General features: G+C 34.3%; 4 protein-coding genes across 5 annotated transcripts; 3 read left to right on the forward strand and 1 right to left on the reverse strand.

Moving 5' to 3' along the window:
* Positions 1-1,508: 1,508 nt before the first annotated feature.
* LOC114189872 (proteasome subunit beta type-2-A) lies at positions 1,509-2,817 on the reverse strand. The gene is made up of 3 exons (XM_028078593.2): positions 2,533-2,817; positions 2,338-2,461; positions 1,509-2,048 (listed from the first exon to the last, which is right to left on the reverse strand). Exons 1-3 carry the CDS (start codon positions 2,688-2,690, stop codon positions 1,716-1,718), a joined length of 615 nt encoding a protein of 204 aa, XP_027934394.1. The 5' UTR covers positions 2,691-2,817; the 3' UTR covers positions 1,509-1,715.
* A 3,065-nt stretch (positions 2,818-5,882) lies between these two features.
* Positions 5,883-11,047, forward strand: LOC114191823 (protein CYTOSOLIC ABA RECEPTOR KINASE 5-like). Of its 2 annotated transcripts, none has more exons than XM_028081232.2 (8): positions 5,883-6,090; positions 6,870-7,047; positions 8,219-8,472; positions 8,595-8,721; positions 8,805-9,078; positions 10,102-10,234; positions 10,314-10,400; positions 10,544-11,047. In XM_028081232.2, the coding sequence occupies exons 2-8, from the start codon at positions 6,954-6,956 to the stop codon at positions 10,661-10,663; spliced, it is 1,089 nt and encodes a 362-aa protein (XP_027937033.1). In that variant the 5' UTR covers positions 5,883-6,090; positions 6,870-6,953; the 3' UTR covers positions 10,664-11,047. The 2 variants fall into 2 exon arrangements, with proteins under 2 accessions (XP_027937033.1, XP_085532294.1); XM_085676168.1 differs by lacking the exon at positions 5,883-6,090 and adding an exon at positions 6,315-6,368.
* A 1,781-nt stretch (positions 11,048-12,828) lies between these two features.
* On the forward strand, positions 12,829-16,210 carry LOC114190816 (uncharacterized). Its single transcript, XM_028079865.2, has 4 exons — positions 12,829-13,456; positions 14,769-15,006; positions 15,190-15,367; positions 15,571-16,210. The coding sequence occupies exons 1-4, from the start codon at positions 12,961-12,963 to the stop codon at positions 16,087-16,089; spliced, it is 1,431 nt and encodes a 476-aa protein (XP_027935666.1). The 5' UTR covers positions 12,829-12,960; the 3' UTR covers positions 16,090-16,210.
* Positions 16,211-16,646: 436 nt separating this feature from the next.
* Positions 16,647-21,218, forward strand: LOC114190817 (phosphoribosylformylglycinamidine synthase). The gene is made up of 8 exons (XM_028079866.2): positions 16,647-17,395; positions 17,859-17,914; positions 18,179-18,288; positions 18,410-18,569; positions 19,007-19,099; positions 19,935-20,066; positions 20,542-20,893; positions 20,990-21,218. The coding sequence occupies exons 1-7, from the start codon at positions 16,699-16,701 to the stop codon at positions 20,599-20,601; spliced, it is 1,308 nt and encodes a 435-aa protein (XP_027935667.1). The 5' UTR covers positions 16,647-16,698; the 3' UTR covers positions 20,602-20,893; positions 20,990-21,218.
* The last annotated feature ends 585 nt before the right edge of the window (positions 21,219-21,803 follow it).

Consider the following 21,803-nt stretch of genomic DNA (forward strand, 5'->3'; position numbering starts at 1 on the left):
CAAGTATCCAAAACCCATGAACCTGTTTTATATCCCTAAGCTGCCAAGCTTCCTAAATGGCAGGTAACAAAGCAAGAAGAGTTATCAGCCTTGGAGACAAATAATACATGGTTTGTTGTCCAACCTTATGGTACAAATTTTATAAGTTGCAGATAGATCAGTAAAGTTGACCACCAAACCAGTTGTAAAATTAACCATAATAAGGGTTCTTGTCTTTGGCAGCAGCAATAAAAGGCTGGCAGTTACTTCAAGTATACATCAAGAATGCCTTTGTAGGCAATCTTTTCGAGAAAGTCTATATGGATCTTCCTCTCTCGTAGAAGGTTGAGGTGGATAATACAGTCTCTAAATTACACATGTCCATCTATGGATTAAGTCAGGCCTCTAAACAACAGTTTACCAAGTTTTCAGCGGCTATCCTTGGCCAATGCTTACTCAATCTTAAATCTAATTATTCATCTCTTAAAATTTCGAATTGGGGCCAGGTTATGTAGCACTACTGGTATATGTAGACGATATAATAATTAGGCTAAATCCAATAGCAACCAAGCAAATCAACATCTCAAGAAACTATCTCAAACACAAAATCCTTGGCAACTTGAAGAACTTTCTCAGGCATTGATTTAGCTTACTCCAAGCAAATAATATACCTGTTCTAAGGAAAATATGTAGTATCAATGTTAGAGGATACTATTTTCGTTCATTGCAAACCACCAATTCTGCTAATGAAATGAAGGGAAATGTCCATGAAGGTGCTACAACCAAATTCTTCATAATATTATAAAGTGATTGGAAGGTTGCCATACGTTATCATTTCTAGGCCAAAAAATTCTTACTTCCAATATCATGGCTAACCCAAAAGTTCTCGAATGAACAAGTGCACAATTTCTTTACCTGCCTTAAAGGAACAACTTCCCAAGGTAAACTATTCTCCTCTTCACCTGCTCAGCATCCTAAAGCTTATGCAGAGGCTGTTTGGAGAAATCATTCAGATACAAACAGATTCACTATGGATTTATACATTTTTTTAGTTTGTGGAAATCACTCAATGCCTGGAAATCTAAAGGGGTTGTGTATAGTATTCACTAAATGGATCGTGTAGTATTCATTTAGTTTCTATTAATAATACATACAATTTGATGCGGAAAGCCAGAATGGTAGACTTAGTCATTGTTGGGGGCGACGGCCTTGCTTACTTTAAAATTTATACTTATTATTTGAAAATAAAAGTGGGATTTTCTATAATGCACAAGCATATTAATTTCTTAACAATATTTAAAAGAAAGAATGTTATTAACACACATATACACACACTCCATTACCGCTGAGTTATCTAAGTTCTTTTCTCAAATGATTTTCCAACATGACTGCATCTGCATAACTTGCTACTTTACTGTGCTAAGTAAGATTGCCCAACAACCTAAATAACTAAAATCCTCGGGTGAATACAATACTTGAAAGATCATTCCACAACAGCAAAGACAAGGAAGACCCAGTATCCAAATCCATAAAAATCAAGACTACCTCATTATAAATTCATTTCTGGCAGAGAACTAGTCATCGTTCACATTAATTCAAATGATAAACTGTCTTACTTCAGTGCATAATCTATAGACCATGATTTTCAGAGACATTACAAAACCAGTAAAAAAATTGTAAAAAGATAAAAACACAGGCATATGGAATGAAGTCCGATGAAAATTAGGGACAGTTACTCAAGCGGAAGGAACAGGAGTGTCCTTGACTGATTCACGCCATGCATACTCCCTTGCACCATCCTTGTCAACAATTTTAATAACAAAGTTGGGTGGCGCAACAACCAGCCTGGATCTGATCTCCATAATGCACTTATCAACGAGATCAATTGCCTCTTCAACTGACATTCCACTATGGTAGTGTCTGTCCATCATTGAGAGCGAAAAATAGGAGCCATAACCAAAAGCCCCTTTTTCAAGCTTGTGAAGGGTTGCAATGTAGTCAATGTAGTACAGTTCAGGACCAGTCTCTTTGTCATATCCAGCAAGAAGGATGTTCACGGAGTACGGGTTCTAAACAAAAAGACAGATTAAGATTTGAGACACCAATTTAATTGCATAGCCTAAGGCATTGTTCGGAGAAGCTTCTCCATAAACACTGAGTAGGAATGCAAAATGAATCAAGCTCCTATTAGCTAAATCGGGGGAATCAGATGAGATAGCTTCTACAGAAGTTAAGTGCATAAATTGATTTAGCTCTAAGGAGAAGCTCAGTCAGTTTTATATGCTGATTCGTGCAGTTACTTAATCGAAACAGGACCTACGAACGTTAAAAGAATGGGCACTAGGGTTTGGAAGATACCTTGCGTAGAGCGGTGGCAAGTTCGCCACGTGTGAAATTGGCAGCGGCGGCGGTAGTGAGAGGGATACCGTTACGGAACTGGTACAAGGCGACGTTCTTCTGAATGTATTCTGTGAATTGAACCCTAAAACGAAAGGGAATGAGAGAAAAGAAGAAGATTGAAAAAGTGGGAGAGGAAACCCTAACCCTAGATACCTGTCTCCGGGTTCACCGCTAGCGGCGATGAGTTTGTGAGAATCGAGGACCATGATCTTGTCCTCGTTGGACTTGTGAACGAGGATGCTGTGCACCGCCGATGAATCCGCCACCACGATCGCGAACCCATTTCCAACCAATCCGAATACACACTCCATGTCCGATTCTAATTCTTCTTCGTTTTCTTCTTCTTCTTCTTCTATGTAAGGTAGTGAAGTTGAGCAAGGTTTTGATGCCGCAAAGTTTTATATCTCACCAAATTCCTTTGTCCCTTTGAGCAAGAAACTTTTTAATTTTAATTGGTTAAATAATTTCATTTCGCTACTCCAGTTCGAGACTCTAAATTATTATTAAACTTTTGTAAAATTAATCTAATTTTTTTATTATTATTAAGCTTTCATAAATTTTGTTTTATTGAGTCAATATTAAATTTATTTAGTACAGGAAATAAACGTTTATATTTATACTTTTAATCAAGTTTTTGTCGTTTTAACATTTTATTAAGTGAATGTTTCATTATCATTGCTGATACTATTATTTTTCTTATTCAACAAATTTTATATAAAAATAATATAAATCATTTATCATTTAATATTATTTTATATTACTTATATAATTTTATAATTGTATTGTATGGCCTACCGTTAGCCAGACCATCGGTCAGGCGATCAAAGGACAAGCGATCGTCCGACCGGAGGATCGTGCGTCTTGATGGTTGTCTCTATAAATATAAAGATAAAGTTCAATTGGAATGAATGCAAAAGCCGTTCAATCGCGAGTTTTCTCAAAAAACTTTAGATGGATTACCACATTAATAACTTAAAGAATCGTCCACCTGTAGTAGGCAGCCTGCGATCTCTTATCTTTAGGTCGCCTGACCGATGGTCTGACTAGGAATGATGGTAGGCCATACAATACAACAATATTTATGGATAAAAATTAAATAAAAAATTAAATGATAAAAACTAAATCAAAAAATAATTATAATATATATATATATATATATATATGACACGTATATTTTCATTAACAATAAAATAAATAAAATACATAAATCTAATTATTTTATTAAAAACATTTATACTTTTTTATCATAAGCAGGTGACCACATTTGACTTTTATTAGTTTTTTTAAAAAAAATTGTGTTTTCCCAACTTTTAATTCCTTCTAACCTTTTTATTTATTTTTATATTGATTATGATGTCACGACTAACCAACACAGATGGCTTATTAGACTCCAACCCTACAAAAGTGGGCTAAACCATAAATTTGTGCAAATTCTTAATGCACCTTCTTATTTTTTGTCTTGCTTTCTATCAATATTAAAATTCCTATTTCTCCTCTTTTAAGTTCAAAAAATAAAAAATAATATTTGAATTGTATACATAATTTTTAAATTCTATAATTTAAAAATTTAAAATATTTTTAAATTACATAATTTGAAAGTATTTTTTTTAATAAAAATTTTAAATTATACAATCTAAAAGTAAAAGATATTTCTGAATTATATAATCTAAAAGTTAATTTTCACTTTTGAATGGTATAATTTGGAAATTATTTTTTATTTTGTAATTTAAAAGTTATTTTTGACTTTCAAAACATATAATTCAAAAGTTATTTTTATATTTCAATGTATTCTAAAAAAATTGAAAAAAATATTGTTCAAATTATATATTGAGAAATAATTTTCAGCTTTCAAATTATGTAATCTAAAATTTTTTTCTTAAAAAAAATAAAAATAAAATAACTTACGAATCTAAATCGTACAGTGGAAAAATCATGTTTTACTTTTTTTAGCATGCTTGATCCATTTAAGTTGCATGCAATTAGTGGACAATTTGATTCATACATATTTAGCTATAAGTACCAATTATTATTCAATATATTAATTTATCTTTTTTAACTAACTAACCCAACTAGTTATGCGTGTCGGCTTTTCCAGCCAAATATTACTATTATATTTCTAAATATATGTTGCTTTTTTATTAAGATGACTTATTAAATAGAAAGTGTTTAATGTTACAGAACTTTTTAATATTAGTGTCCATTTATTCATTTAGGTTATTTATGTTATCAATTTCAGGTTATTTTATAAGATCAAATCCTCTCAGGAAAAAAATATTAAAATTTAAACTAAATTGTTGTATAGGTGCAGGTATCTTAATTAAATTTGATAATTTGAGTTGGTACAATGAATAATAGGTTTGAATTTTTGTATAGTGTGAGTCGAATGAGATATGTATTTTAACTCATTAAGAAAAAAATGGGTAAACTCTTTGAGCGGAAACAATGTAATATAAAAAATATTTTAAAATTAATAAAAAAACGAAACAATTTTACAATTTGCCAATATCTCAAAATTATAGTCCTGTAATAATATAATAATAAAAATAAACAATATAGTAAACATGTATTTAAATAAGTTTAAATTATAAATATTTTATTTAATAGAATATTAAGAAAATTCCTATCTCATATTAAATATAAAAATAATAAAGTTTTGTCTTATAAGTGATAACAAACAAGCCTGTTATAGATAGAAAAACATTTGGAAGTTTGGTTTTCTCTCACAATTAAAATAATTATATTTTTAACAACAATTTAACTTTAATACACGGAATTTGTGCAATGGTTTCATTTCATTGGTTGTGGAGTTGTCAAAAAGTAAGCTACTTTGACTCCCTATAATTCATGTTAGCTATAAGATGAATAATAATAATACTATTTGAAGTTGTCAACCTTTGAGTTTTTTTTTTCCTTGATTTAAAAATGCAATTATTTTAGGTATTTATTTAGATAACAATGACTTAACTTGAAAGGAAAAAATATAGCCGTTATTTCAGTGGTTTAGTTGAACAGATTCTCCTTCCATATAAGAAAATCGAAAAGCATGTGCTCCAAATTTATTCAGGCCATGATTACAACGGTCGACACCAATATTAAAAAAATAATAATAATAATTGCCTAAAATAATGGTAAATTAAAGAAAAGGTCTCATTCTCACACAATAAAAAAAATTAGAAAATTAAAAACTAAAAATAGAAAGAGTAACAGTTGGCTACAGAGATACCTTCTCCTCTCATCATTCATTTTCTTTCCTACCAAGTCAAGAAATCAAAAGTGCATAATTTCATTTTTAAATCAACATTTAAAAGTCAAAGATTTTAGTAAATGTGTTTTATAACGAAGGTTAATAATTATTGCAAGTGTAAAAGCCAACTAATCGGAAATGTTTATGCATAAAACTAAGCATATAAAACAGATTTGATGGTATAAATTATTATTAGTGGTTGTTAAAGTTAATAAATGATTGGGTGGGGAATGAAAAAAAGGGTTTTTTGCGCGTTGTTTGGGTGGATGTCTCGAATTGTAAAATAAAAAATTATTATGAAATAAAAAGAAATAATAAAAAGAACAGAGGAGAAGGTTTTCTCTCTCTTCTTGGGTCTGAATCTGTTTATTATTCGTTGCTTGGGTTGGCACAAACAAACCCTAAGACATTAGAGACGAAGCCTCTCAATCTCCTCTCATCTCACTTGAAATCGTATAATCTTTAAGGTAAATTCTCTCTCTCCCGTTCCTTTCACCTCTAATTTCGCTACTCTTCCCTTGCATGCCTAATTTTGGTTTCTTTCCCCTTTCTCTTATTTCCCTCTCTTTCCTTCTTCGATTCTTCATTTTTTGGGCCTCTTCGGGTGTTCTGCGCTTACGCGAATCCGATTTGGCTTCTAATCCGCCATTCCTTTTTTGGATTCGTCTATAATTTCCTTTTTCTCTTTCAATTGTTCCCCTCTTTGATGGACCGCAGAGACTACCACCACCGTCCTGCTCATTTGGTGAGAATTCCCTTTCCATTTTTTCACTGCAATTCTCTCACCCACCGCTTCCATTTTCAGGGGCAATTACCTCTCCAATTCAACATATCTGCCTCTGTAATTTTTATTTTCCGATTTGCGATTTTTAAAGGCGATGCACCATTCACCAGATCATGCTCATGCTCATGCTCATGGTCATGGCAGAACGCAGGGCGCGAGTTTTTTTTTTTTTTTTTCTCTCGGGCATTGAGTTTTGAGTTGTTCGGGCATCGCGTGTGATAAATGGGACTTGTCTGATTTTTGAAAATTCATGGTTTTGGTGCCCCGGTTCATTTGTCACTGGTCGTTAATTTTTATGGTGTGATCGAATAGCTGGCGATGAGGCACTGTTACTTTTTAACGCTTAAATATCTTAAATTTATTTGTTTATTTATTTGTACACCTGTTTTCAGAGTTTCTTGTTTTTCACTTATGACGTCACGTTTGGGATATTTATGGTTCTTGCTGTGACTATATATGCAGGCACATGCGTCTCCTCCTGATTACTTTGTCCGCCAGGGGAATACAACTTATCAAGACGATCTATTTTTGAGGAAGAGGACAAGGATGCGTCGGTGGCTTTGTTGCACTTGTCAGGTGGAGGAGTCTTACCCATCGAACGAGAATGAACACCTGAAGAGCCCAAGGAATTATGGAGACAGTGAGTTTATGATGGGTTTATAATTTTTTCATATGGTTTGATTACAATCATTGCCTTATTGTGCTTTCTATATATATATATATATATATATATATATATATATATATATATATATATATATATATATAACTTTAGTCTTAAATTAAAATCTTAAAAGACTAAAATCTTAAAATAATGGTGTTATAGATTTTTATTTTTATATATTATTTAATTTTGTGTATTCTAGTAAGATTTTGACTTACGGTTAGACTTACCATTTAGATACCCAAAGGCTCATAATTTTTCCTTCAGGAATATCTTTGGCTTATTTCTTTACCCTAGTCACTTAAACTTTTAGCTTCCATTTTATTTTCCTTTGATCTTTTTCATTGCTTTTTTGGTAGTAGCCAACGGTGTGCCCTAGGGTAGCGATTTTCGCATTCATATAGGCGACACCAGCGGCTTTTTCCGTATAACTGTTCTCTGCCGTGATACAGGCTTCAAAAACCCAATTTTACAGAAAATTAAACATTGTGTTTGGGGAATTTTTGGGCAAACTTTGATCTTTCCCTCATGTTCTAATATTTTTATTTATTTTTGCTTTAAAAACGTAATTGATGTTAAACCCTTCTACCATGACCTTCTACAAAATGTTACTTCTGGTTTGACCTCTGTTTCCTTTACACTTCTTATTATCATTTTTTTTCTTCCTCCTTTTTGACCTCCCAAACAGTCAACATTCTTCTATTTTTTTAGTCTATTCTGTTATGTTATTTTTCTATTGATTTCACCATCTCCTCCCATTTACTATGTTCACAGTGCTCCAAAATTGACGGTGCTTGTGTGTGTAAATTGTGGTTCGTTATTTATGATAAATTTCTTTGATCTTCGGTGATTGGGTTATATTAATGTAGCCTTGTATTATAATAATTAAATTAGGTATCATCCCCCGTGATTGTAGTATTATATTAATGTAGCTTGTATTATAATATTTAAATTAGGTATCATCCCCCTTCCCGCCAGCGCTTTTAGAGTTAGCTGCTATTAGTATTACTATCCGATATATAATGATGACTTCAGTCAGATGCTTCGACAATCACTAGATCACGATTTTACTACCCGTAGTTCACCATATTAGATCATTGGCTCATTTCCTTGTAATGATTACTCGTTTCAATTATTATTGCTCCAGGCAACCAAAAAGGCTCAAAGGTGTCAGCTCCTGTCAAGCCTGAAACACAAAAGGCACCACCGCCTATTGAAGCTCCAGCCCTATCTTTAGATGAGCTGAAGGAAAAGACTGACAACTTTGGTTCGAAGGCATTAATCGGTGAAGGATCGTATGGAAGGGTGTATTACGCAACCTTAAACAATGGAAAAGCAGTGGCTGTGAAAAAGCTTGATGTTTCATCTGAACCCGAATCAAATAACGAGTTTTTGACCCAGGCATGTCTCTCCTGCCAACTAGGCTAAACCAACTGTTATAATTTATACACTGCAAGTATGTTGGATTCTAGATTCTTTTTTCAATTTATTAGTCTTCTCTCATTCAATGTTTGCTATTTCAGGTTTCCATGGTCTCAAGATTGAAGAATGATAATTTTGTTGAGTTGCACGGGTACTGTGTTGAAGGAAATCTCCGTGTGCTTGCATATGAGTTTGCTACTATGGGCTCTCTTCATGACATATTGCACGGTATGTATCTTGATGTCCCATCTTAACTTGTATTTCATATTCATTTAGTTCTGTCGATGATATTGTTTGTCTTTCTGCTACAGGTAGAAAGGGAGTTCAAGGTGCACAACCAGGGCCAACACTTGATTGGATCCAGCGAGTTAGAATCGCAGTTGATGCGGCCAGGGGATTGGAGTATTTACATGAGAAAGTTCAGCCACCAATTATACACAGGGATATCAGATCAAGTAATGTGCTAATCTTTGAAGACTACAAGGCTAAGATAGCTGACTTTAACCTCTCCAATCAGGCCCCTGACATGGCTGCACGCCTTCATTCAACTCGTGTATTGGGAACTTTTGGTTATCATGCTCCAGAGTAAGCTTCGAGAACCTGCTAGCTGTTCATTTTGTATCTATATTTGCTTTCGTATTTCCTTTGAATTCATATGCATGCTATCCTGTACTATAAAGAAACCTTTTTATATGTTTACACTTCTAGTGCTGCCTGTGGCGTTGTCTTTTTACATAAGCTTTCATGATTTATTACTGAGGATTATTTGTGTGCTTGGATTTCAGTTAGAAAATCAATTCGAGTTGAAAATCAACTAAAGTTGCAAAATAACTCGTATCTTTTAAGTCAACTGGGGCTTGAGATGAATTTTCTTCTGACAAAATTTGAAAAAAAGTACCAAGTATGTTGGCACAGTATTCAACGAAACTGAAAGTTGGTTTGGATGTTCCCAACGAAATCCAAACACACCGTATAAAGTGGAATTTGACATTGAATAATTCCTCTTGTAGTCGTCTGATAAATTTGTTGACGGTTTCTTAACCTTGTTTCCCTTTCCATTTTTGTATGAATTCAAATGTGCAATCTTTCAATTTTACCTGATGATAAACCTGCAAGTATTGATTTGTTAAGTTGTTGTAAGAGGAGTGCATACTGGCTTCTGACGTGAACCAGTTTTTTCTTCCACGATTGACTTAAATTTGCTTGAAATTAAATTGATATAAAGGAAATATAAGCAGTGTATCTCGTTTTCTTGATTCAGCTTACCTTGAAAGGTCTTTATTGACATTTATTTTAGAGTCTGATTGTGCTTATGTTGTCTCTGAGCATTATATTCACTGTTGAAATATGATGAATACCCCTACAATCTAACCCAGCATGTTGTTGAACGAAGTATTTTGTTCATCATTTCTATTAGTATATATGGTTTGTTTTGTTTTGGACTCTGGTCCACTTAATGAGAAACTTTGAAAAACAATTAATATTTTTGGCTGCTTAGCTAAGTTTTTCATCTTTAATCTATTGTTGGTCATCTCGGTTCTTTTGCCTCCTTTGAAATTTTATCTGGTTTTATCGATTCTTAGCTTCTGTGTTGCCAAAACTTTACAGATATGCAATGACTGGGCAGTTGACTCAAAAAAGCGATGTCTATAGTTTTGGTGTTGTTCTTCTTGAGCTTCTTACTGGAAGAAAACCTGTTGACCACACCATGCCTCGAGGACAGCAGAGTCTTGTCACATGGGTCAGTGCTCCTGCTTAAATCTATACCTTGTCTCTGCATGCATTTGATTGATGGTCTTGTTGACATGGTGTTTTTGTAGGCTACTCCACGATTGAGTGAAGATAAAGTGAAACAGTGCGTTGACCCAAAACTGAAGGGAGAATACCCCCCTAAAGGAGTTGCTAAGGTATCTGTTTCTCTTTCACTCTCCCGCTACTTGCACACGCTCATGTGCGTGCAGAGATTATTTATTGACTCATGAATAAAGTTCTGGTGCCTGGATCCTCGATTTGATTCCGACATTAACACTACTTATCGTTGACCATGCAGCTTGCAGCTGTTGCAGCACTGTGCGTGCAGTATGAAGCTGAGTTTAGGCCGAATATGAGCATTGTTGTTAAAGCACTCCAACCACTTCTGAAGACTCCTGCTCCTGCTCCAGAAAGTTAAAGCAAATGAAATGGTTCACTTTGGTTTCTGCATCTTCTGCACAGCTCGATTCAATTATCTCCAGATTTCATCAAATACTGCAGATATATCTATATTTTTATTTTTGTTTGAGATTGGATGTGTAGGATTTAATTGGCTCGTTTCATGTCATTGTTAAATTCCATGTATTTATGGCGTCGCACTTGTTGTGCCGAGTCTGCTGACATATATAGAGCCATGATGCCACATAGGTTTGGGTTGCGTGGTGCATATCTGTGGGTAATGTTGTTTGTCAGTTAACGTTAATGCCCCCATATTCTTTATTTGTTTCTTGCTATCAAACTGAGCTGATACATGTCTTGAAAACCCATCACTTCTTCTTCTATCTATTTTTTTTTCTTGTTCTGCGGTGTGGTAACGTATTATGAATCTTTTCTTCTAATATTCCCATGCCAGTTTCAATAGAATGGGTTTTCAAAATTTCTAAGCAACTTATTTGTATTTCTTTATTTTGATTTGAGTATGGTATATGCAGTAACATTTATCAAAGTGAATTCATTAAAAGCTAATTACTTTTTTTTTTTTTGTGAAAAATAATTAAATATTAACATTGATAAAACATAATATTTTTATTAAAACATAATGTTAATTACATAACATTTAATTAAATATAAAGATGATAAAAAATAGATAGCACTCACTTCTGTTATATTTAATACCATCATTTTTGTCTAATATAATTACAAGTGGGGTTTTGTTTTTCACTTGGATTTTATATTTAAGTAACTTTTTGCCGTATTTATTTAATTCGAGAAGTTCTTTAAATTTTATATTAATAGGAATATCGGCACTTATATCTACATTTTCTTTTAGTTATACTTTGTCCTATATTCATCAACTTAATAGTCTCTAGATTAGAAAATAAGGAGTATATATCCAAAAAATAATTTTTGGAAATCTTTGTAAAGAAGGAAAATTGAATCTTTTTGAAAAAAGAAATAATGGATGTTTAGTGTTATTTTGATTCATTTATCAACTATAACTAAAAATGTTAAAATTCAATATCTTTTCCTTTAGAATCGTTTTTGAAAATCTTAAGTATGAATGACATGATAATTGTTTGTCTTTAATTACTGAGGTTTTGTCTGTAACATAGGGTAAACTTTTGAACTAGATAGTGATGTTTGCTCTATTAAGATTTTAGTTGACTAATTGTCCTCTTTATGAATACATTGTGATTGTGATATATGTTTTCAATAATTGGATCCTTTTAGCACATTCCATCATGATTGAATTAGTATTACTTCATTTAACACCAAGAGTAATAAAGAATGTTTTCTGAGATAATTTTCACTATTTTCCATCAACTTGAATATTCTTTAGTCTGAATAGTAATTCAATTTGATTGGAGGTAGACAAATGTACATCGGATGAAAAGAAAAAAGAATAAATTTTTCATAATTTTCATTGATATAAATGATTGATTTTGCAATAAATTATAATAATATTGATGATTAAATTTATTAAGACCCATAGCACACCAAAACTACAAAAACAAAATAAAAATACCAACAACAAAAATGTGAGACAGAGAATATGTGAAATCATTATTTTACACATTAACTTCAATTTACAATGCGGATTTTTTTCATAAACTTTCCAATTTTTGTCACTAATGTCTAATTTTTATCGACCCAACAACTATTACTATTTTTAACACTGTGTTCACCGTACCTCTGCAACACTTTCTTTCTCTTTGTTTCATAAACCATTCTCTTCATTTAACACTGTTTTTTCCTAATTGGTTTGAATTCATTTTTTTATCTTGTTCTTTTGGTGGTCTTTTGAATTTGTTCATTTTGTTGTATTTTTATTTAATTTATTTTTATGTATAGGTTTTGAGTTATGCTAAACTTAATCTAATTGCAGAGAAAATCCAACTTAATATCTTTATCCAATCCAATCTCTCCACTATCTAGTTAAATGAATTTATAGTATTTATACACGTTGACTTATTATATAAACAAGTTCCGTAGAGTCAGACTAATACTAATACTAATACATATACATACGTATAAGTACAAAACAAATACGTAAAATTTAGATTAATTTATAAAAATGGGGAAGTGAGAGTTTGTTGGGCCGAAAGTTAAAACAATATTTTCGGAAGTGAAATTGACTGCGCCGTACCGTTAGCTTCAGAAAGAAAAAAAAAAAAAAACGTATTCAGGAGATGGCTATAAGTTGAAGTGTGCAAAGGCTTTCGCCCTAACTTGGTGTGTGCGAAAGAGAAAGCGCAGTGGAAGATTTGAATTGCGATGGGTGATGCTTCAGATTCCCAAGAACAACCCGTTCTTGAATCCGCTGAACTCGAAATGAAGAAGAAGCGATTGCTGGAGGAGCTCGAATCTGCGTTGGCGCCCAAAGACGCCGGTGTCAAAACGGTAACGGCGCTTCCTGCTTCCTTAGCGTTAGGGATCGAGGTCATCGACGAGACGGCGCTGCTGGACTCCGTCGTCAAGAACGGAGGACCAAGGCAACAACCCTCTTCAAGAAGAAGAGGAGGACCCAAGAACAACAACAGCAACATCGGTCACGGTCTGAGGAAGATCGAAGAGAGGCCCAAATTGAAGTCCACGCTCAAGAATGGGAATAATAAGTATTCGCGGAAGGAGTTGGAGGCTCTGAGATTCGTCAACCTAACACAACAGCGTAAATTCTGGAAAGCAATACACGCTGCGTTTCAAAGCACGGTGGCCAGCGAGTACGACACTTTAGCTTCCACTCCTCTTCCGCACAACAAACCTATCCTCAGTAAGTCGTTCTTTCTTTCTTTCATTCTTTTTTTTTCGGTTTCGTTGTTTCGGAATTCAAGAAACGGAATCTTTATGTGAATATGCGGCTCTTCGTTTTAGTTGTCTTTTTACGGAACAATTATTTAGTGGTTGCAGGATTCGTGTTCTGTTTGTTTATCGATAATAATGTTCTGAAATTGTTGTAATTTAAATATTTGTTGGTTCTCTGTTGTGTCGGTGTTTTGTTTGACCCGGAATCCTCACTGTTGACTGCTTCTTGCTTGTACCTTGTGATTTGGTGGTGAAGTTGCTTTTCCTTGCTGTTGTTCACTTGACAATTAGTAGAGTAATGTTTCGTCGAATTTGCTTCTACCGTTCATCACTTCATGGTGTAACTGCATCCATCATTTTATAATTGCCATTTCCCCCCATTTTTATACTTTTTCTCTTCTCCGGTTTTTCTGTTGGAGTTTTTAATGGATTCTTGTATAAATGTTAGGTTTTGAAATTTTGACTTTGATTGTAAGTTTCAACGGACAACTTGTATAAGTTTTATGTTTTAAAAATTTGACTTCAGTTGTATATCCTCACACAGTAGGATAAGTCTGGGTTTTTGTTGATTATGTCATTGCATTATATTTCAAATTTCTTTTCACTGTGGTTTCAATGGCGTCCGAGTTTTATTTTTTATCAATGAGATTTCTTTACTTTTTTGGTGGTAGGGGGCGTTGGTATAAAATGATTTTTTCTGCAAAGTACAAGCATTTCTTTCTGGGGAAACTGTGCAAAACATTATTGCTCCGATTTTTGTAATTCATATTGTGTCAATTTGATGTTTTCAATTTCTGTGATGGACAGGTGTGGCTGCTACGAACGGAAGATGGAGATATATGAATGTCTTTGTACATTGAAGAATGAGCAGAAGGAACCTGGAACATATCTAATATGCAACATTAGTTGACTGTAGACTATGTTCTGATTAGGCACTGACTTCAGTGCATGGTTTCTTGTGTAAAGATTGTATAGGAAAAGTCTTGTGCAGTAGTCTGATTGTAGATTTGAATAATTACTTTGGTCATGCCGTAATGACGATGCTTTGTTGTTTTACTTCATTTTTACTTTGTTGTATGTTGACAAGTACATTGTTGATCTTTCAACACGAACTTTAATTTCTTGCCCACGTCGTGTTCTAGATGAGAAGAACATACTTTCTTTATTTGATCATTGTTGCATTTACAGACTCTAAACTGTATATTTATTCCTTTTTAACCCTTAATAAAATTATTAGCAAATTGTCAGTGCTGGTACTGAGTTTTTGTAATTGCTTTCAGGTGCAGTTTATTGTGAAAGTAGGGATGGTGAATTACAACACATGGGAAGTAGTGAAAATATTACGTCACACTCTTCTACAACTGAGGATGGGGCCTCGATTGTAGAAGAGTGTGTTGAAGATGATGATAGTGATGATGATTATGCTAGCATCCAAAGGCCTGCCTTTTTGGTTGATGGAGAACCTAATTTTGATTCTGGTCCACCAGAAGATGGATGGGAATATCTTAGGCGTGTCAGGTATAGTGATAACTGTCAGCAGCATAATTTTTTTTTCCCTTTGTGATAGTTTCTCTCTGCTTTCTGTTATTCTTTCTCAATGTTGTTAGAAGTTAGAGAAGCTCTATATCTTTGGTCTGTTAAATGATGACGCTGTAGTGAAAAAAACGTGGTTGTTAATCTGTATATTGTTTTCTTGAGCAGGTGGGAGGCAGATCATATTCCAAAAGTAAAGATTGCAAAACTTGATAGAGGCAAATTTAACCAGGAACAGAGTCCTTACATGCCCAAGATTCCTGATATTGCCAAGTGTCCAGATCATCTGTTGCCATTGAAACAGTGGGAGGATGTCTTTCTTGCTGAATTTTCAACACTGAGAACGGTAAGTTCATCATGAATTGCACGGGCCTTAATTTTTCCTCATTTTTCTTTTTATTTGAAATGACCAGGGGTCAAGAGTTGTGCTATTCCTGCACCACTTCTTTGACCCATTTGGAGTTCTTAACTGCAACAGGATGTATTTGAAGTCCTTTAAATTTTTTTATATCACATTGTGCTCTCATTATTTCCCAACCTTTTTTCCAGAATCTCTCATGCCTCGATGGAAACCTTGGTGTTCATCACTCGCAGTTAGTTGGGAATGATTGTGGAGAGTTTTCTGGTGTTATGAACAAGGATGTCTTACTTGGCAAGACAAATAATGCATCCGCTAACTTGACCGCTGAGGATAAGGACAGAACGGTGTCTCCAGAGAATACTGAATCGAAAACTTCAGTTGATAAAACAAGCAGCAGCTCCCCCAGTTCTCCTTTGCTTTCTGCAATCTTAGCAATGGACTCTGTAACCCGGGTAAAAACTCTGCTGAAACGGATTCGCTTACTAGAGGCTGCAGACACTGTTACTAGAGATGATTGCATGTGGCTTTTTGCTCTCTGTGCAACAGTTGATACTCCACTATACGCAGACACCTGTGCTGCTCTCAGGAGTCTGCTGCGAAGGTGTGCTAGCATCCGTGCCGGAAAGGTTGCCCTTGATGACGAGGTTGTAATGTTGAATATATTGGCTACAATTTCGGGGAGATATTTTGGACAATCTGAGAACTGAATAACCACTCTATAACTCTGTTATGACACGTTCTGTTTTTGGAATTGGGATATATAGCCGATGAGACTCGTGCTATGGCTATAACTTTACAGTGTTTTATAGTATGATTTTTTTTTTTTTATATTACTTTCTGCTTTTATATTCTTTTGGTGCGAATATGTATATTGGCACGACAAAATCGAAATTTAATAATTTTTTTAAGGAGGGAAAACATTAATTAAAGTTAAGAGAAGCACGAGACAAATTATAGATAATTTTAGTGAGATTTTGTTTATAAATCTAATCTTGTAAGTCTAAATGACGTGAATAAACAGTTGTTGTACTTCACTTTCTGATGCAAGTATATAAAATTAATTAGAAAGTAAGTATTATCAGTGGAGATCAAAAGATTTTGCAAATTCTAATTCTAGTTAATTAGAATTAAAATTGCTTGCCTACATACATGGTGTATATAAGACTGCGAAATTAACGGATATAGAGACGGCTGATCCGGTCGTTGGTTTTTACATCTTGGGCTTGGGCCTATGGTTTTGAGGAAAGTATAAATAAAGGTAGAGGAGGGAGGATGAAGAGTTGTTTTGTTGTGTTAGGAAAAGACAAAGTAGCTATATGTTTTCCGTCAGCACATGTACTCTTCCCTCCCAATTCCCTCCACCCTACCCATGCCGTCGCCTCTGCCGCCTCACCGTCGTCTGTTCCTCCTTCCGCCGCCGGAGCCGCAGCCGCAGACGCCACAACAAGGTCTCCCTCCCCGCCACCACCTCCACCTCCTACTCATCCGAACACAAGTTCGAAGCCGTCATTGACCTCACTCCCCTGACCGCTTTACAATCTGACATTCGCCGATTCATACTTTCCGGAAGAGATGCTTACCTCGATTTGCAAACCCTCTTTACGCTCGACCACAACCGCAGACTCGTCGTTTCTTGCCGCCCTTCCACGGTGCATTTCCTCGGTACTTCGGCGGCTTTGACCTTGGTCACGTTTTCCGTTTTCGGCGTTTTGGCCCAATTGATTTCTAGGTTTTCGTCGTGGCGTCGTAACGCGTCTTACAATAGGCCTCTTGTGGTGCGGAGGGACCGGAGTCTCGGCGGAAAAGAGGTGGTTGTTGCGTTGGGCCAGACGAGCAATTCGAATCCGTTATCGCCCACGGTTCGGGACTCTGTCAAGCGCTCCGCGAAGAATAAGGTTCGGTTTCAAAGAAAATTGCCCGAATGGTGGCCTACCGTTGTCAATGCCAACGGCTATGTTTTTGACGCAGGTGAACAGGAGGAATACAAGAGAGAGGCTTACAGAGTGGTTCGAGGTTTGTTTTCTCTTTTTACTCATTTATCTTTTTATTTTCCTTGGAAAAGAAGCATAGAAAGATTACATGAAACAAGGTAAAGTTGTTTGTTTGAGGCTGAGAATTTGAGATGTCATCTCTCTTTTTTAGTCAGTGCATTTAATTAATTATAGTAACATGGAATAAAATTCTATTTCAGCTTCTTATTATCATAGAAGTTGCTGACGTAGTGGCTCCCTTTAACGGGGGCCATAAGCATTTATCTTCAATTCCTGTTAATCGAAATGCATTGTTTAACGGTAATATAATTTGTTGAAAGCAACTATAATGTGGTTTGTTCGTCCTACTTCTTAGTGTTCCAATCTCGGGATAAATAATGATTCTGCTCATGTGCTTTTTTGTAGGTATAGATACACATTTAATAATTTCTCTAGTGTTTTGCCATCCTTTATAACAAGTTGCTACTCACCCACTTGATTTCCAGCAATTACAAACAGTAGATTGGCCGGGAATGACATCATGGAGAGTGATATAATTCAAGTGAGTTCTTTTCCAACTTTTTTTTCTCTCCAGGGGATTTACTAATTATCAAATGTATATAATGAGTTGTGTTGTGTTGGGATATGGTAACATAGTTGTATTGTGATTGTTGTCATTATTTTAATAAAAAATAAGCACTGATGGTTTCTGATTTTTTTTTTTATAAATGAGTGCTTATAATAAAAAAATTCTATAATAAAAGGGAATCAGTTTGTGTCTCTTCTGATAACACTTAAAATGTTTGTTGCCCACACACATGAACAGTTACGTCAACTGTGCAGAACTTCTGGTGTGCAAGTGTCTGTTGAACCAACAAATGTCCGGGACAACTTGTATCGAGCATCTGTTAACTTTGTTTTAAATGTGTGCAGCAGGTGTGACATTATTAACCCTGCATTCTTGTCTATCTCTTTGTTCACTGCCAAACGGCATCTGTTAATCATGCTGTCTCCTATTTTTGTGAAATTTGTTGGCGATCACTCTGTTTCTATTCAGGGCACCATCTTACTCTACTTCAATTGATATTAATGGTGAGGATGCTTCGCATTTCCTTGCTGGGTTTGCTGAAAATATTGGCCTTCAAAATGTTCGTGCTGCAACAATTGTGTCTGCCGCTGTTGCTGCACGCACACGCTCCTGTCTTCTACAGGCTTGGGTAATTTTCTTACTCTAAATCGAGTGATATGGTAATATTGCGTTTAAGCATTTGGGGTTTTCAAAATTACATTTTTTTTGGAACAAACATTAGTGAGGGCAGTTATATTTTCAGTTAAAATAGTTTTTTATAGTAACTGTTCTTTATATAAATCTTTTATGAATATATTAGAACTTCACGCCATTAGACATGACCATTGTGCCTGTTAACTTCTCTTTGGTGGTCACTGGTTTGCATGCATGTAGAATCTATTTGGAGGTCTTAAAATTGAGTGACGAACTTTGAAGTATTGTAACTTAATGCCTGAAATTCTCGCTTCATTCAGATGTCACTTTTTCATAAAGTTCATAGTTGACCTCTTGTTCTCTAAAAAAAATGTTTTTTTCCCTCTGGAATGCACTTTTAAATTCATGTTTTGTTATTGTTTTCAATTACAGGCTCTGGAAATGCAAGGCAAGCAGGTTGAGGCTATGGTGGAACTGTCAAAGATATGCCTTCTTCTACGAATATTTCCTCCTGAGGAGTCGTCAGTATGTATCTTCAATAATAATTTGCATTTTTTCCCATTAAAGTTCCCCACTTCCTTGGATGAACAACTTATATGCAAGAGATTCTCCTGTAGTAGGTATTAAGTTTATTCTTAAAGTTGAGGACCATCTTAGCTGCTAGACCATTGAAGGAGGGTCGTGTGGTGTGAGAACCAACTCTTAATCATTGTTAAGTAATTCAGAGTTAACTCGTGAGTGAGGACCCAATTTAAAGATATAAAAAGTTGTCTGATAATTTGTGGGATTAGTTTTTAAAATTTGAGTGAAAAGTCACTCAACTTAAAACTGGAGACAAGTGGCATTTGTATGTAGTATTCTGTATAGATATTTGATATTTTCATCGTGTTTTTTTTTTTTTATTTCACTGAACTTAATTCCCCTGTTAATTCTTAATATTTGCATTAATGAAGAATGAATAATTTGTAGGGAGAATTTAAGGGCACAAGTACCAAATAACCAATCATTGGATTCGGTTATCATTTTTGAATTCTTTATTAGGAAAAAAAAGGGGAAAGTACGGGGAGGGAAAGGATAAGAAATCCCCCAACTATAGAGTAAACAGAATACACTGGACGAAAATAAATTAAGAAGTGGAACAAATATTCTCTATCTATAAATGTATGAAATGACAACTCCATTAAAACAACCGCTGGCAGTACACCTAAGATTACTAAGCAAAATCCTCTGACAAGTCACGTGCTATCGTGCCGTGCTGATTAGGATGAGGCGTTCGGTAGAGAGAAAGATATCTGCAGCATATGATTTATGTATTGACTTGCCATTTTCTACTAGCACTTACTGTGGTATTTCTATGCAGCCTGAAATGGAGATGGTTAGTCGGGGCCTCGAAAAGCACTTGAAACTGGAACAAAGGCAACACCTTATGTTTCTCTTTGGTAAAGTTTGTGGCGAAGACAGTCATAGGATTGCAAGAGAAGCTCTTGGTTTGGTGCGAACCTGTTATCCTGTTTTATAGATCCTGCACTGATAATTACTTGCATAGAATTTATTTGTAATATTATTGCGTCTTAAAGAATGTTCCCCCCGTTGAGTAATACGAAGGCTTTTAAATCTCAAATATATTTTGTTATTGACACGCTTGGGGGTTTTTGTGTTTTATTCGTATTCGAAGTTAGTGCTTTCGAACTTACTTCTATACTGGATTGTTGATTTGGCACTCAGTTACATTCTGCTTGTGCATGATGGTAATGAACTGGTGATATGAAGATGTAATTCTGCAAATATCTAAAAGCAATGCTACTCATCTGTTGCGTGGAAATTTAGTTTTTTCTTTTGAGTTTTCATGATAGTTGTGCTGTGTTATTTCTTGATAAGGTTTGGTAAATTCTGGAAGCAATTATTCGGTCTTCTGGTCTTCATATTTTGCCCACTCATATATCCTCTTTTCCGTTTTTTTTATGTAGATGCATTCCCAAAATGGTTGCTCTGACCAACTTGATGACACCACGCTCCCTGAAAATTAATCTCCGCCTTCAGCCTCGATTGGGAAAAACAACCGACTGAAGATGCATTCCTTTAAAATATAAACAAGATTAATTGTTTTTTATTATATCTGTTTAGTCAATAATATTTAAATGTTTTATTTCAGCAATGCATATTATTGTAAGACAATTCTTTTATTGTCTCCAATGCTAGCATTTTAATGGTTTTATTGTATTTTTATGAGTATTGAAATTTAAAGAGCAAATATGTCAGTTCCTCACTGTTACAGCTAGTTTCATTTGAGAAACAGATAACCATGACAGCGGGCACCAGGTTGGTCCTTGTTTAAGAATAAAGTACACAGCAGGTTTAATTAAAATAAGTAATTACGAATAATTGCTAACATGAAAACATGAAAATGTTTTACAGGAGTGGTGATTTGCATGGGACTGTGACGCGATGAGATTTGGCGACGTGTAGGGTATGCAGAGACACCCAGGTTAAACAATTCTTTTATACTTTGCCTTAGATTACACATGTACTAACTGCTGTCTCGTTACAATCATCTTGCTTCTGCTTGTGGTAGATTATTTGTAAATTGTAAGGATTATCTTAATAATATTAATATTAATAGGAAATAAGTTTTTTATTCACTTAACTGCATTTTAGTATTTTAATATTTTCATTTCTTGCTATATTTACAATCATGTTTCCTACCGGATTCTGGTTAATATATTTTGAATTTAATTAATGAAACAAATGGTAAATGGATAAATGCAGTATCTTGTTTTGTTTGAAACTAGTTCGAGATCCTTGCGGAGGCACGGGCCTTTTTACTTTTTATTTTTTATTTTTTATATTTAATTAGAAATTTTATTTTAATTTATTTTTACATTATAAAAAAATCACTCAATTATGTACTTGTTCATATTAAAACAATAAAAAATTGAAAATAACATTCAAATTATGAATAATAGATAATTACCAACATTGATATATAGTTATTATATATATATATATATATATATATATATTATATTTTGTAATTCTTTGTATAAAAGAATTCAGCTCTTTTCTAACTCTAATTGAAATAAATCTATAATTTTTTTAATGATATCAAAATAAGAAGATACTTTCATTATTCACTCTTTATGTTAGGAAATAATGTATTTTCTTTTTATTTTCTTATTCATCTGAATCTGCAATTAAGTATATGTATTTGGACAGTAAAACTTCAGTTGTT

This window comes from Vigna unguiculata, chromosome 7, assembly GCF_037176805.1.
Source record: "Vigna unguiculata cultivar grain cowpea cultivar isolate G323 ecotype 2 chromosome 7, ASM3717680v1, whole genome shotgun sequence".
Lineage (NCBI taxonomy): Eukaryota > Viridiplantae > Streptophyta > Magnoliopsida > Fabales > Fabaceae > Vigna > Vigna unguiculata.

Bases quoted from the DNA above. Each gene is read 5' to 3' on its own strand.
- LOC114189872 (XM_028078593.2), bottom strand. From the start codon at position 2,690: ATGGAGTGTGTATTCGGATTGGTTGGAAATGGGTTCGCGATCGTGGTG. The intron at 2,462-2,532 runs GTATCTAGGGTT...CTTTCGTTTTAG, and splicing joins AGCGGTGAACCCGGAGACAG to GGTTCAATTCACAGAATACA. The intron at 2,049-2,337 runs GTATCTTCCAAA...CTTTTTGTTTAG, and splicing joins TTGCCACCGCTCTACGCAAG to AACCCGTACTCCGTGAACAT.
- LOC114191823 (XM_085676168.1), top strand. From the start codon at position 6,330: ATGGACCGCAGAGACTACCACCACCGTCCTGCTCATTTG. The intron at 6,369-6,869 runs GTGAGAATTCCC...CTATATATGCAG, and splicing joins ACCACCGTCCTGCTCATTTG to GCACATGCGTCTCCTCCTGA. The intron at 7,048-8,218 runs GTGAGTTTATGA...TTATTGCTCCAG, and splicing joins CCCAAGGAATTATGGAGACA to GCAACCAAAAAGGCTCAAAG.
- LOC114190816 (XM_028079865.2), top strand. From the start codon at position 12,961: ATGGGTGATGCTTCAGATTCCCAAGAACAACCCGTTCTTGAATCCGCT. The intron at 13,457-14,768 runs GTAAGTCGTTCT...AATTGCTTTCAG, and splicing joins GCACAACAAACCTATCCTCA to GTGCAGTTTATTGTGAAAGT. The intron at 15,368-15,570 runs GTAAGTTCATCA...CCTTTTTTCCAG, and splicing joins AATTTTCAACACTGAGAACG to AATCTCTCATGCCTCGATGG.
- LOC114190817 (XM_028079866.2), top strand. From the start codon at position 16,699: ATGTTTTCCGTCAGCACATGTACTCTTCCCTCCCAATTCCCTCCACCC. The intron at 17,396-17,858 runs GTTTGTTTTCTC...CTTGATTTCCAG, and splicing joins GGCTTACAGAGTGGTTCGAG to CAATTACAAACAGTAGATTG. The intron at 18,289-18,409 runs GTGTGACATTAT...GTTTCTATTCAG, and splicing joins GTTTTAAATGTGTGCAGCAG to GGCACCATCTTACTCTACTT.